This window comes from Mesitornis unicolor, unplaced genomic scaffold (genome assembly GCF_000695765.1).
Source record: "Mesitornis unicolor isolate BGI_N332 unplaced genomic scaffold, ASM69576v1 scaffold8362, whole genome shotgun sequence".
Lineage (NCBI taxonomy): Eukaryota > Metazoa > Chordata > Aves > Mesitornithiformes > Mesitornithidae > Mesitornis > Mesitornis unicolor.
Genome location: NW_010167138.1, coordinates 44,015 through 56,998, shown reverse-complemented (window position 1 = coordinate 56,998; position 12,984 = coordinate 44,015). Strand labels below are relative to the sequence as shown.

At 46.2% G+C, this 12,984-nt stretch overlaps 1 protein-coding gene across 1 annotated transcript; it reads right to left on the bottom strand.

Moving 5' to 3' along the window:
- Window positions 1–333: 333 nt before the first annotated feature.
- On the bottom strand, window positions 334–12,694 carry FOXO3 (forkhead box O3; the record flags this gene model as incomplete). The annotated part of the gene is made up of 2 exons (XM_010178582.1): window positions 334–500; window positions 11,260–12,694. A coding segment is annotated over one exon (1,401 nt), but the record flags the coding sequence as incomplete, so codon positions are not given.
- Between the last annotated feature and the right edge of the window lie 290 nt (window positions 12,695–12,984).

Genomic DNA, 12,984 nt, shown 5'->3' with positions numbered 1-12,984 from the left:
GTGCAGTACTTCAGATTCCCCAGGGAGAGAAAGCAAAAATGGTCAAAAATCTAAGGAAATCAAACTGGAGGTTGAAGTGGGAAGGGTGGGCAGACGGGGAAAACCTCCAAAAAGAAAAGCCAACTTAGAACATCCCATAAACCATTAATATATTGAAACACCACATACTCATTCACAAGTGACTACTGTAAAGGCTACACAGTGTGTTCTCAACAGGATGGTGCTGAACATTGTCTCCACAGCAGGTGCTCGGCCATCCCAAAAAAGGAAGATTTTGCATACTTCAGAATGAGTTCAATTCCCAAAAAAAAGAGAAAAAAAATAAAAAAGGAAAAAAAGAGGATCCTCACTCTGGTAACGGGCCTATTAACAGTCTGCTTTGTTAGGAAAATAATGCAGGGTTCACAAAGGTCGTAAGCTGTAAACAGTATCACTGTCCACTTGCTGACAGCAGATTTGGCAAAGGGTTCTCTTTCTACATCTCGTGTCAGTTTGAGGGCCTGGAGAGGAAGAAGAGAAAGAAGAAAAGACAGTGAGATTGCCGCATGTAGGAAAAAAAACCACAACAAAAAAGGCAACCAAGCAAACCTCCAAACCCAGCAACCACTTACACTGACAAGTAGTTTTGATTTGTTTGCACCCAGAAGCTTCAAACTTATAGCAGGGGACAAACTGTGCCATGACTTTGCCTGAAAACACTCTTCCCTTGCCATGGTTTGAGTGTGCTTCTCTGCTGGCTTAGCTGCTCCCGAGTGGGAAAGAAAAAACCCTCTTTCCCCCCCCCCCCCACCAAAAAATGGCCAGGTCTGGATTACTGAAACCCAGTGTGTTGTCTATTTGATAAGTATATTTCCAGGTGAAGCACAAAAGAATCCTCCAACTTCTTGGCATTCTTCATGATCACCCTTTCTCATCATCACCAAAAGGCTGGGCAAATCTTCCATCAGTGTTTGATATCAACCACCACCCTTGAAGTACAACCGGAGGAGGCTGCTCAAGAGAAGCAGCGGGGAGCCATGAATTTTGGTTCAGACTTCAGACTCCTCTGTTTTCCGACTCTACGACACACTGTCAACAGAGTCCACCTGGCTTTAAAAATGGGGTTGGGGTCCATCTTATTCTGCATCCATGAAAGGTCTCTGCAGGGGCAGACTGGAAAGACACCTTGGATGCAGCATGGAGATGACTATGAAGGGACACAGTAAGTAGGCAGTACCCTCAAAACAGATGAACATTTCAACCAGGGGGACAAGCGGACACGTATTTAAAGGTACTCAGTGGCTTGAAGACATAGGCAGGAAGCAAGCAGGGTTTTAGAAAGCATGTACATTTAAATATTCCCATGAAATCCTTTCACATCTTCTGAAAGCTCACTTGCATTGCTGGCCATGTAACTTCTGGCTGTGAAATGGTTTTTGAAACCAGGGCTTAGCCCCCCACACCACTTTAAAACTGGTGAGGATTTTGCCCCAAGATGAATGATTGGTGGTTTTTTATATGTTTTTTTTTTATATGGTGCAAGAACAAGGGACACTTGCTAAAACCAAAAAGCCGTTTGAGTTGATTACAGGAACATCTTTACTCTCAAAAATCCTGGTACTAGGCACCCTCATGAAGAATGGTGGATTTAAGGGGACTGATGGATTAATCTGGACCAGCACTTCCTACAAGGGGGATCACGAGCTGACTCTCCATCACTGCCCCTCTCCTTTCTAAGGTGCCAGGCACTGATCCTATGATAACATTTTATTAAAATGACCTATTCTGATAATGCTGAATGATTGATGGAAATGTAATCATTTTGTCTCATGGTTATTAGAGCAACAGCGTGACAGCTGCTCCCTGCACCATTAGGAGAGAACTTCATTCAGCAGAGCTTAGGGAGCAGACAGATTGCACATTTCACCCAAACAAAATTTGGCTTTAGCCTTAATTATGTGGAGGGGTTTGGGGTAGACTGTTTTGTGAATAAAGGGATTTCCAACTGGATCAACATATTGATTTCTTCATTTTCAAAGGGCAAATTAACGCTAGCCGTTCGTTAATGTGACTGCCTGGCAACGGCTCCATTTGGTGTGTCCTGACAGCAGTAACAAGGTCAGCAGGAGATACCCAGACAGGCCTGGTAGCCCCCAGTAAAGCCTGGTTAGTGGCTTGTATGCAGCTCAAATGAGTGCATGCCCTTTACTTCTCCTTAAAGCCTTGGCTCCAGGGAAGGTGAAGAAAGGGGATCCCTCAAAGCACAACCCCATCCAAAGACAAGGCTCGAGTCCTGCGCACCACAGCCTGGCAGCAGCCAGTTACACTGAGCGTGGGCTTAGCTCTGGCATGTGTATTAATTAAAAGTAAACAAGTACTGAAACTCCTGATGAAGTACCAAAGTAGCATTTCAAGTTTAAATTAAAAATGTATGTAAAATATTATACTATGAAATGAAGTGACAAGAGAAAAAACTGGAGGGCAGATGATGATGAGTATCATTTGTGGAAGAGGCACTGCCCAACAGTTTTTCGTGAGGACACCTGTCCTTCAGACAGTGTCAATGTCCAGGATAGAGACACAGAGCTGAGCCAAAATTTGCTCACAGCAGAACCAAAACATGCTCCATTTTCACAGCTCTGTTTACACGGACTTTGCAAATGGATTAAAAAATGAAGTAGATCAACGTCTTAACCTGCCTACCTTCAAACTGCCCAATTAAAGTCCATCATAGACCCATACACTCTCACTTTCTGTCTTATCACAAAAAGCCTCTGTCAACCCCAAGTTAGCAGCCTGCTGCTTCACAGCAATGAAAACCGTATCAGGCAGGGAAGCAATCACTCCAGCTACATCTTCATACATCAGTGGTCCTCAACCACAACTCCCCAGTGGTTCCTCTCCCCCTGCCCACAAATATCTCCAGCTGCATCCTGAGTCACCACGAGTTTTTCTCCCGTTCCTCATGGCCATGGGAAAAGCTCATCCTCTGGGGTGTCACGCTGAATTTGCAGAGGCAGATGAGGTTTCTCCTCTGGTGAGCTAGGATGATGCTGTCATCTAAGGGCAACACACACCTGCATCCTTCAGTGACAGATGTATATTTGACCTGGTGCCTCTGCCTAGATTTGTCATCGTCGCCAGCAGTACAGCTTCTACTCCAAAATACAGATAGGCTCAAAAAGCAAGACTTGATTAGGTATGGGTACAAGCTTATATTCTACCTGAGGTATTCACAGCTCAAGACTGAATACAAAGTACTTGTTTAGAAACAAATAAGGAATGTAACTATTGTGGCCAATCCTCCTGTAATGACAGAATTGCAGCGCAAGATTTTTTTGTTCAAGCAGAATAAAACTTAAGCATCCCAATGCCATGGCAGGTATGCCACAGTGATAACCCTACAGGCTTAGTGTACGCTGCACCAGGATGGCTCTGCGCTGAGACACAGGGTGCAAACCCTAGGGGGAGAAAAAAGAGCTGGCAACAGCGTATTCTCTTTCTTTCTAGGGCCTGAACTTTTCAGGCACGTTGCTACTTCGCTTTTTCTCTTTAAATTCTTTTCATAAAAATAGATCTTTTCCAGCTCAGAATCAGGGGCAGAGAGTGAGGGAGAAGGATGGAAAGAGGAAGAACAACAGCACAGAACTAAGCCTTATGGGAGCTAAAAAGTTGCTGTGCTGGTACTTGTACAGGCACGTAAAGCACGTATGTGTCTCTTTTCCTTCTGTTGCTGCTCTTCCACTCCAAGAAACATTGCAAACCATAGCAGACAACCAAGTATTTTGGAAGCAAATGTGACTAAAGACAGCAGATCATTCTCTCACCCTGCATCAGCTCCCTGGGAGGAAAGGTTTGTTCAGAACTGTCGTGAGGTGACACAACTATTGATATGTGTGTTATTCTGAAATCCCACTTGTCTACAGAATCATAGGAAAGCTCAGGCTGGAAGGGATTCAGCATCATCTGGTCCAACCTTCTGCTGAAGGCAGAGGTTATTCAGAGCCCTGTCAAGCCAAGTCTGGAATATTTTCAGCAAAGGAGAGTCCACCACTCCTCCAGGCAGTTCATTTTACCCTCAAAGGTGGGTAAGGTACCTTCTACCCATTTTACAGATGAAAAGGAGACACTCAGAAACTGGTCCACCCATGCTCACATACTTAGAAGTAGATCAGGCTTTCCTAATGTATCAGGATCTGATACTGAACAACCAAATTCACAAAAAAATTGCCTTTTGTTCAGGGGCCTGAGGAGGGGGTAGGGAATCCCACCAGTTATGGGTGACACTACCACTGCTTGAGAGACATCAGCCTGGGTGTCCAACACACCACCTCTTAGGCAGGGTGCTGCTGAACTAGTACAAGTTTGTTGTATGGAAGAAGGCAGGTAAAAATGCTTGCAAAATACAGCTTCTGCTAGGGGTACAGGACATCGCCTGAAATAATGGGACTTTCTTTAGGCACTCAGGAGCACTGGGAAGGAGACCTCTACTGTGGATCAGAAAAGGATAGGTAACTACTGCACTCTCTACAAAAATAGAGAAGGATTTTGCTTGCACGTTTGAATCTGAAGAATAAGATCTGCTTTTTAGAGTAAAAGGCGCCTGCATGGCTGGAAACATTCTGAATTATGGGTTTATAGTGCTATGGAAACATGCTATGTACTCTTTATTCTGAATGTCCTCATAGAGAGTCTCTATTTCTCTGTGAGGCCTATTCTACCAAGCCTATTTTAAAAATATCCTCCCTGCTATGGAGTCTTCTCATTTTCCTTTGCAGTAAGTTGAAAATGACAGGCCAATAATGCTCACACAGGTCACACAAAAGGATTTCCACCACGTTGATATAAGGCAGAACATCCTCTATCATGACTTACAAGTGGCAGCAAGGGCAAGAGAGGGAAGGTCCTTCCTCAAAACCAGATTTTCTCTACATTTCTGTGAAATAAATTACCCATGAAAGCCAGAAGCAGCAGTTTGCAAAAGCAGGCAGTAGAAGGGAAAAACAATGCGCAAGATATTCAGCTCAGCCGTAAAAGTGCATAAAAGCAAGCCATTCTCCATGGCATCATCTGGGAAAAGTGGCTTTTTCCTGGAGTAACCGCAAACAACCGCAGCTACACAGCAGCCTGCGTTAGCTGAGCCACGTCTCCATCCCATTACCGCTCAGCAGATGTCCGCTCCGCCAGACTCCAACAACCGCCACCCTCCGCAGCAATCTGAGTGGAAAAGCTGATTAAATAGCCCCCGCAGACTGGACCAGAGTGAAGCGTTCCCACCACCCAGCTGCAGGTACCTGATTTAATGGGGTCAGTGTCCCCACGCGCCGGGTGGGACTCGATCAGGGGTAGCGCTGATGAGAGCATCCTGCTGGAGCCTCTCCACCAGTGGCACCAGGAGCCTGGGGTGCACTGCATGAGCATCCTTCGTTCATCCTCCCTCTCCAGGCCAGGAGGGAAAGGCCAGCTATTTACGTATGGTACTACTCAAATCCATGCACTCCTGCTGCCTGCGCTATACCTGTGCTCTTTGGCTGTCATCAACACAAGGCTTAAACCTCTCTGGCTGTCAGTTCATCATCTTGGCTGAGCGCTGAATTGCTATGAAAGAAGATCTTGACCTTTCCTCAGCTGCATGATGCAATGTTTCTAAAAAGAATCTCTTATTACGCACTTCTTCAAGAAAATACTTTTTTAAGGAGGAGCTATTTAAAAGTCTGGCTCAAAAGAAGGAAATAAAGAAGAAAAACCACCTGTAACCATTGCAGCTATCAGGCAGCAGCATGTCTGGGGACCAACACTGATCTGCAGCTCTAAACAATCATTACGGCTCATTCACGTGAAAAAGACAATTTGCAAAGACTCATTCTGTAATAAAACCTGCGTGCTGCCGATCCAGGGAGGAAAGCACTGGGGAGACCAGTTGATGTAGGCTGTTCTAAAAATATCAGTTTGTGCTGTCATCTGGTGAGAGTATGTCATCCTGTAATCTTGGCATCTGCAGGGACAGCAAGTTTCTGCCTAATTATTGCTGCTGAATCACATGACAAAGCATGAGGTACTAAAAAATATATCTGTATAAAACACTAACAGAAGAACACCCAAACCACAGGACCAGACCATTGTCTTGGCTTCAGCTGCTGTAGGCTCACAACACAAGCCTGTGAAGGCAATCCTGGTTTCTACAGATCCTTTACGTGGGTTAATAAAACCCCAAAACATATTCCCAGATTAAAAAACCACCAAAACTAAAAAAAGCCCTACTCCCAGAAGGACTGAGCAATTCATCATGTTTGTGTGTCAGCTCCTGCTGCCTTCATACACCAAAAGCCACAGCATCCCTGCAAGCATAGGACTGGCCCCTGTGTGAAAAGGGCCTGAAGGTGCACCATGGCCAGCGAGACCACATGGGGGGCAGTCCCAGAAGGGTTTGCTTGGCTTTCCCCTCTTGCTCTCCCTAGCCACCACGGGCACCGAGTTTGCTCCTGTGCTGCTGGTGGGTGCCTGGGCAGCAAGGAGCCTGCTTGGGGGAGGTCCTCCTTGAAGTTAATGGGCACCCTGTTCCCAGCAAAATACATTTTCTACATAGATATTTTTGTACAAAGACTAAACTTGGTGCGTGTGATGTTCAGCTAGTCACAAAACCACCTTTCAAACCTTGGGCTGGCTGAAACAACACTTGAATGTTAGAAGCACGCCACCGCCTTAACCACTAACCTGTTAGAAATGGAGCAGGAGAATTTGCTACTCCTGAATTTCCTTTAGATTTTTTCAGGGCAGCCAGCCCTATCTTGGCTCCATGTAAGAAACCTGCCAGCCCTACCCCTGAGACCTCATTTTTGAAAATAAGAGAGGAGGAAGTGCAGCTACGGTCCTGAGGCTGTCAGCATCCTCAGGCAAGAGGTCCACCGATTCTGGTTTCCACATTTCAGCTTTAATAAGCAGAAAACAAAGTTTCTGGTAAAGAATAAAAATAATTTTCCTTGTGGCATATTGCCCAGAGGTCTTTGATTTGAAACTCCATACAAATGGAGATGTTTTCACTATCTACTTCAACTTTTAAGGTGGTGTGGTAGTGAATAGTAAGTCGTCCTCAGACCTATGCATTTGTCTTTTGGTATGAATTTCACTCAGAAACAGGCTGAACACCAATTAACATATCAGCAAGTAGTCCAAACTGATACAGAATAATGAAACACCAACAGACATTATGTTTCCTAGGATTTTACTTTACCAGAGAAGTACATCATCAAATCGTGTGAGTGTCACGACTTTGCTATTAGTAGCTTGTGCACTCAACTGCTACAGCGAGAAGATGTGGGACACAGATGATGCTAAGGCAAAACAAGTGACTTCAACTGATCTGTGAGGTGTTTTACTGGTAATTTTCAAACAAATCAACGTGACTCCAGCACAGCTCTGTTACAGAGTCCAGAGGCATCCCATTAAATGGCACACTGAAATCTCTCTCAGAAGATTCAGATAGATGAGAGATGGTGAAACCAGCTCAAGAAGTTCCTGCTCTGCTTGCGCTCAGCCGTCCTCCACCCCCTGCCCGAGCCCTGCCTCCATTGCTGCCTGCGCAGCACTGTTGTAAACCAGATTCCTGAAACAATCAAGGTAAAAACAACTTCCTGGATGGGTTTTAATGCCAGAGGAAATGTTTGCCCAAGCGGTACTTGATCACCAGCTCCTGACCTTGCAGACACCAGGAAATGTCCCAAATAGTCTCCCCTACCGGTCTGTTTGGGACTACTCTTTGGTGAATGGTGAATGAGTCCCTGGGGACTCGCCAGCTGAGAAGGACCACGGAGTGAAGTGCAGAGTTGTGGGAACCCCAGGCTGAGAGAGGACCCCATTAACTGCAAAATAAAAGGTATTTTAGAGACAAGAGAGGGAATAGTGACGTCTTTATTTATTGATAAACAAGCGGAAAAACCAAGGTGATGATTATCTGAGAGGGTGGAGGGCATATCCAGTGCTCTTGGGAAGTAGGTAGAGATAGAAGAACAGAGGCCTCAGACAGCTTAAGAGTGGAAAATTATGGCTGAGTGAATAAAGCAAGAAAAAAGCATATGGATTTTCTCCTTTCCTTCTTCTAAGAGAAAAAAACCCACAAAACCAAACAAACAAAAAAAACAAACCCAAAGCAAACCCAAATTCATTTATATGCCTCAATTAGGGCTCTCTGAAAGGCTGGTCATGGCCAGCATCACAGGCACAGGGCCAGCATGGTGGAACCGGGCACAGCTCTCTCCAGGGTCCGTGCACGGGCTTATGCACAGCAAACATGCACAGCCACTAAACCCGCAATGGTGGCGTTTCCAGCACAAGTTTTTTCACCTCCCCTGTGAAGAAACTGTAGTTTATTTTCTTCCAAAGTAAAACCCTCTCTTGACCTAGAGTATGTATAAGCTAAATACCTATGCATTTGGCTTTCTTTTCTTCCCAAAACCTGACTCCAACATTTCTCCTATTTTTCATAGAAAACACAGCACTCGCTATTTCCAAGTATGCCAACAGCCCATTGTAACTGCTTCTGCCTGCCTGCAAAATGCACATGGCTGCCCTTGTTAAACAACATGAGCAAGTGCCAGGCTGCTCTGCTGAAAGCGCTCCCCAGTTTTCAAGCCTGTAAAGGTTCATTATTGGGATCACGAACAGAGAAAATATTTTAATTCAGAGGTCCCTATTGCTGCAGCGAAGCAGAGAAGTAACCAAGAAAGCAATACAGAACGACTGCACCTGATGTCACACAAGGCGCCTCTATCAAAATACGAGATGCTCGTAGGGAGGCAAACTCTCAAATAGCGCTGCTTAACAGATGAGGAAAGGTGCATGATGAACCAGCTCAGCAGAAATCATCTGCGCTTGCACCTGATACCGGAGGCACACCGCATCAGCCAGTCCACATGTCAGAGAGCGGGAAAGAGGCTTCCACAGATGACTGGACAGTAATCCGCCGAGGAGAACTGTCTCGTTAATAAATCTGTCCTCTGCAATGAAACTCCACTCGCACAGATGTGTCAGTTCCTTTATTCAGAGGGAGCAGCCTGAAAAAGATCACGGTGGCTACGGTTTCTGTGAATGGCACAGGCTGGGGTGAAGAGGCAGGGGCGAGCATCGGTGAGGAGGTGGTGTGGTGGTACTTCCTACGTGCTGCCTAGGCAGGTCGCCCTGCAGGCATCTTCCACCAAAACACAGCGAACAAAGATACGAAAGCAGGAGGCCACCCTATTTGCCTGTGTCAAGCAAAGCTGTCAATAACATGGATTTTTTAGGCCCCATTTGGCAGTCTGTACTGTTGAATGTTCCACAGCAATAAAGTTCCTACAGCCTTTTTTTTATCTCATGCAAAAAGGGTTTTTAAATCCAACAGCTCAAGCACCTGGAGGAAGAAAAAACTGGTCAACAAGTGTGACCTTCTTGCCAGGGAAGCTGTGGATGCCCCCTCCCTGGAAGTGTTCAAGGCCAGGATGGACAGGGCTTTGGGCAACCTGGTCTGGTGGGAGGTGTCCCTGTCCATGGCAGGGGGTGGACTTGATGATCTTTAATGTCCCTGCCAACCCAAACCATTCTATGATTCTGTGATTCTAAGTTTTTGCTTCCTGGTTCAGGAGTCAACTCTCTTTTTTTCCCTTTCTTTTCTCAAATTCTCCAGCACTGTAATTGAAGGAAAACCAGAATTCGGCTGTGGCCCTGGCCTTGCCAAGCTGTCATCCCATGCAGGGTCAGTGGGATGTGGTGTCCTCCACAGCCCATCTCCTGGCCATGAACTGCAATGCTTTGAGCAAGAAGATGTGGAAGAGCCAGAGGAAATCCTCCCCCTGACAGAGGAAGGACCGTGCAAGCCAGCCACTCTGCTGGAGCTAAGCAGTTTTGCAGAAGGACTGAAGTGAGGACTCCTGTGCAGTCCTGTTCTCCCTCACAGCACACATCTCCTGTGATACTCCATACACACAGGCAGACATTCAGGAAGCTCACCATTGCCCTTCACCTCCTGCAGAACTTCCCCTTGAACATCTAACTGTGAAACAGAGAATGAAAACTCAATTAAAGATGAGAGGGGCAAATTATGCACCATAAAGTCAAATGACACTGACTGGTCCTTTCCATCTTTCATGCAGAAAATAATAAAGTTGGAAGTAAGCTGCAAACTGAATTAATGCCCTGTTTAACCTCACCACTAGGATAGTCTGCATACTATTCTGAAGTTAATAGAACACTTTCAATAATTCATACCTAACCTTTTATCCTATTATATTTTGAAATCTACTCCCTTATACTAATAAACAAACAAAGGAAAAAGGGCACTTTTCATGGCACCTGCCCTATGAGTCAGCAAATATGAACATGTGAGCAGGCAGAGGTATGGACAGAAGCCTGCAGAACCACAAAAGGATGTCAGAAACAATGTCCACAAGTTCAGTGCCCCCAGCTGTGGAAAAGAAGCAATGGAAAAAAACACACCGATCTGGAAAAAATTAATCTGAAGAGGCTAACATTTGAAAAGCACTTATGTCAGCAGCCAAACCTACAGATATTCTTTTGGTGGAGTCCAAAAGAAAATTATACCCACCCCAGATCTAAGGGGACCAACAATTTTTGCATATTTAAAACATTAAACCCAGGACATTCCTGGGACCAGGAGCCCACCTTTGCTATTTCAATATATAATTCCTCCACTTGCTACATTTCTTTTGCCAAGAAACACAATTAAAAAAAAATCTGAACAACTTTGCTAGTGTTGCTGTTCCACAGCAGCAATACAATGCTAATTCAGCCCCGATCCTCAGTGCGAGCACTCATCTTGCAAAGATGCTTTTCCTCCTCCACTGCAGTACTATTGCTCCTCTGATTGCAAAGCCCATTGCCCCATCCCTGTGTAACACAGCTTGGGTACGTGCAGCATCGGCTGCAGAGAAGAATCCATCTGTTGTGACTTCAAAGAAGACAAGTTGGAGCTCTGTGATTCCCAGAACCCACAAATATTCCACCTTGGTTTGCCTGATTTGTCATTAACATTTCTCATGCCTAAATTAAGAAGGACACATAGCATCAGATGTGTACTGACAGTGTTGCAGCCAAACAGCTTTTATAGCTTAGTCTCCTTTCCCTCCACACCTCCAAGTGTTTCTTGGTTGCGCCTGCTGCATACCAACACACAGCAAGCCATCGCAAGCCAAATTAACATTATTAGTGTGCTCTAACTACTAAGTGTTTGGTGCAAACTCCGATAAAGCTAAGGAACCAAGTATTTTACCACATCTATGGGGCACTGACCTGTTTGCCCATTTTCCCTGTTCTCAAAGATCCTTCAGCCTGGTACCCAACTCTGTGATGAAGCCTGTTTAGCACCAGTGAAGTTCCCCACATTCAGACTGACAACGTTCTGAGCTGAGATGAGGGAATCAAAGTTAAAATCCAGCCCATCTGCATCCATGAGTTCACTGCGGATAATGGACTCCATGTCACACTCCAAGCTCCCATTGAAAATATCCAGGTCCAAGTCACTCGGGAATTTCTCGTGTCCCATGACCGGGAGGTTCATGCTAGAAGAGTACAAAGGGGAGCCTGAGAGCGGGTCAGAAAGTGTTTGCATAGACTGATTGACAGGCGACTGCTGATGTTTGGTGGATCCCAAGCTGTTCGAGTCACTCAAGCCTATGTTACTGATGGAATTGGACAAGGCACGGCTGCCACTAAGAGAGGAGTTGTGGGACTGGTGCTGGTGATGAGGCAGGCTCTGATTGACCAGACCGCCCTGGCTGGACTGCGCAGCAAACGACATCATGGGGTCGCTGCGGAGCATTATATTCCTGCGGGAATTCTGGGCGGACACAGCTGTGCTGGCTTGTGACATGAGTGGGTCAGACTGTGTCATCATGACATCGCTGTGACTAAGTGCATCAGAGGCGAGGAGATCCTGCAGCGTCTGGTTGTTGTAATGAGAAATGGAAGAGAAGGTGGTCTGCTTGTTCTCCTGAATGGTCTGCATGGGCGACTGGCGGAGGGAATTCAGGGACGAAGGCCCGAACACGGCATTGTTGAAACTACTTGACGGGGAGCCCAGCCCTGAACCTTTGGATCCATATGGAAAACTGGAGCTTCTCTGCATTATCCCTCCTGTGGGCGACTGCTGGGAGGGAGGGAGTGTTATATTGTCCAAGAGATCATCCATGAGGTTATCTGTCAGTCCATCGTTCAAATTCATTGTCCCAGCCATATCAGTCAACCTAGGCAACTCCACGGTACACGGCTTGTTTACCGATGGGGACAGGCTCGATGGACTACTGTATAGCATGGGGGAAAGCGGAGCGTCATCATCTTGAACATCATCTAGTTCAGTGCTTGCCAAAATCGGTGACAAGCGGCCACTGATCGTACTGGCGTTCGAATTTGTACGGGAGCGGAAATCTGTCCATGCATCCAGCTCATCACTGCTGCGGGAGGTGGGGCTCCCTGGCCACTTGGAGAGCTGAGAAGGGCTGTCCTCGCTTGTCTCCTGGGCGGTCTGCAGGGCTGCCTTTTTCTTAGCCGCCCGCCCTCTGCTCTTCGTGTACTTGTTGCTGTTGTCCATCGACACAGCGCGTCTCCGGGGCGCCTTGCCACCTTTTCCACCGTCGGGATTGATCATCCACCAAGAGCTTTTCCCAGTGCCTTCGTTCTGCACCCTGACGAATCGGCTGTGGAGCGACAAGTTGTGCCGGATTGAATTCTGCAGGAAAGGAACAAAACGAAACAAAACATCAAGACCAGAACTCAGATTATTTTGCTACACAAATCTCAATCATTAAACCAGTACCACATGAAAACAGCAACATGAATAAAAGCATTGGGCCCTCCTGGACATCACCACAGGTTTCTCGAGTGGTGGATATGGGAAGGCTGGAGTGTGACTGCAGCATGCCACCGTGGTGCTGTAAAGCAAGCCCCATGCTTGCACAAGCTGTGAATTCCTGGTGCTCACCTCTACACCCCAAAATGCTGCATCCCAAGGAAAGGCAC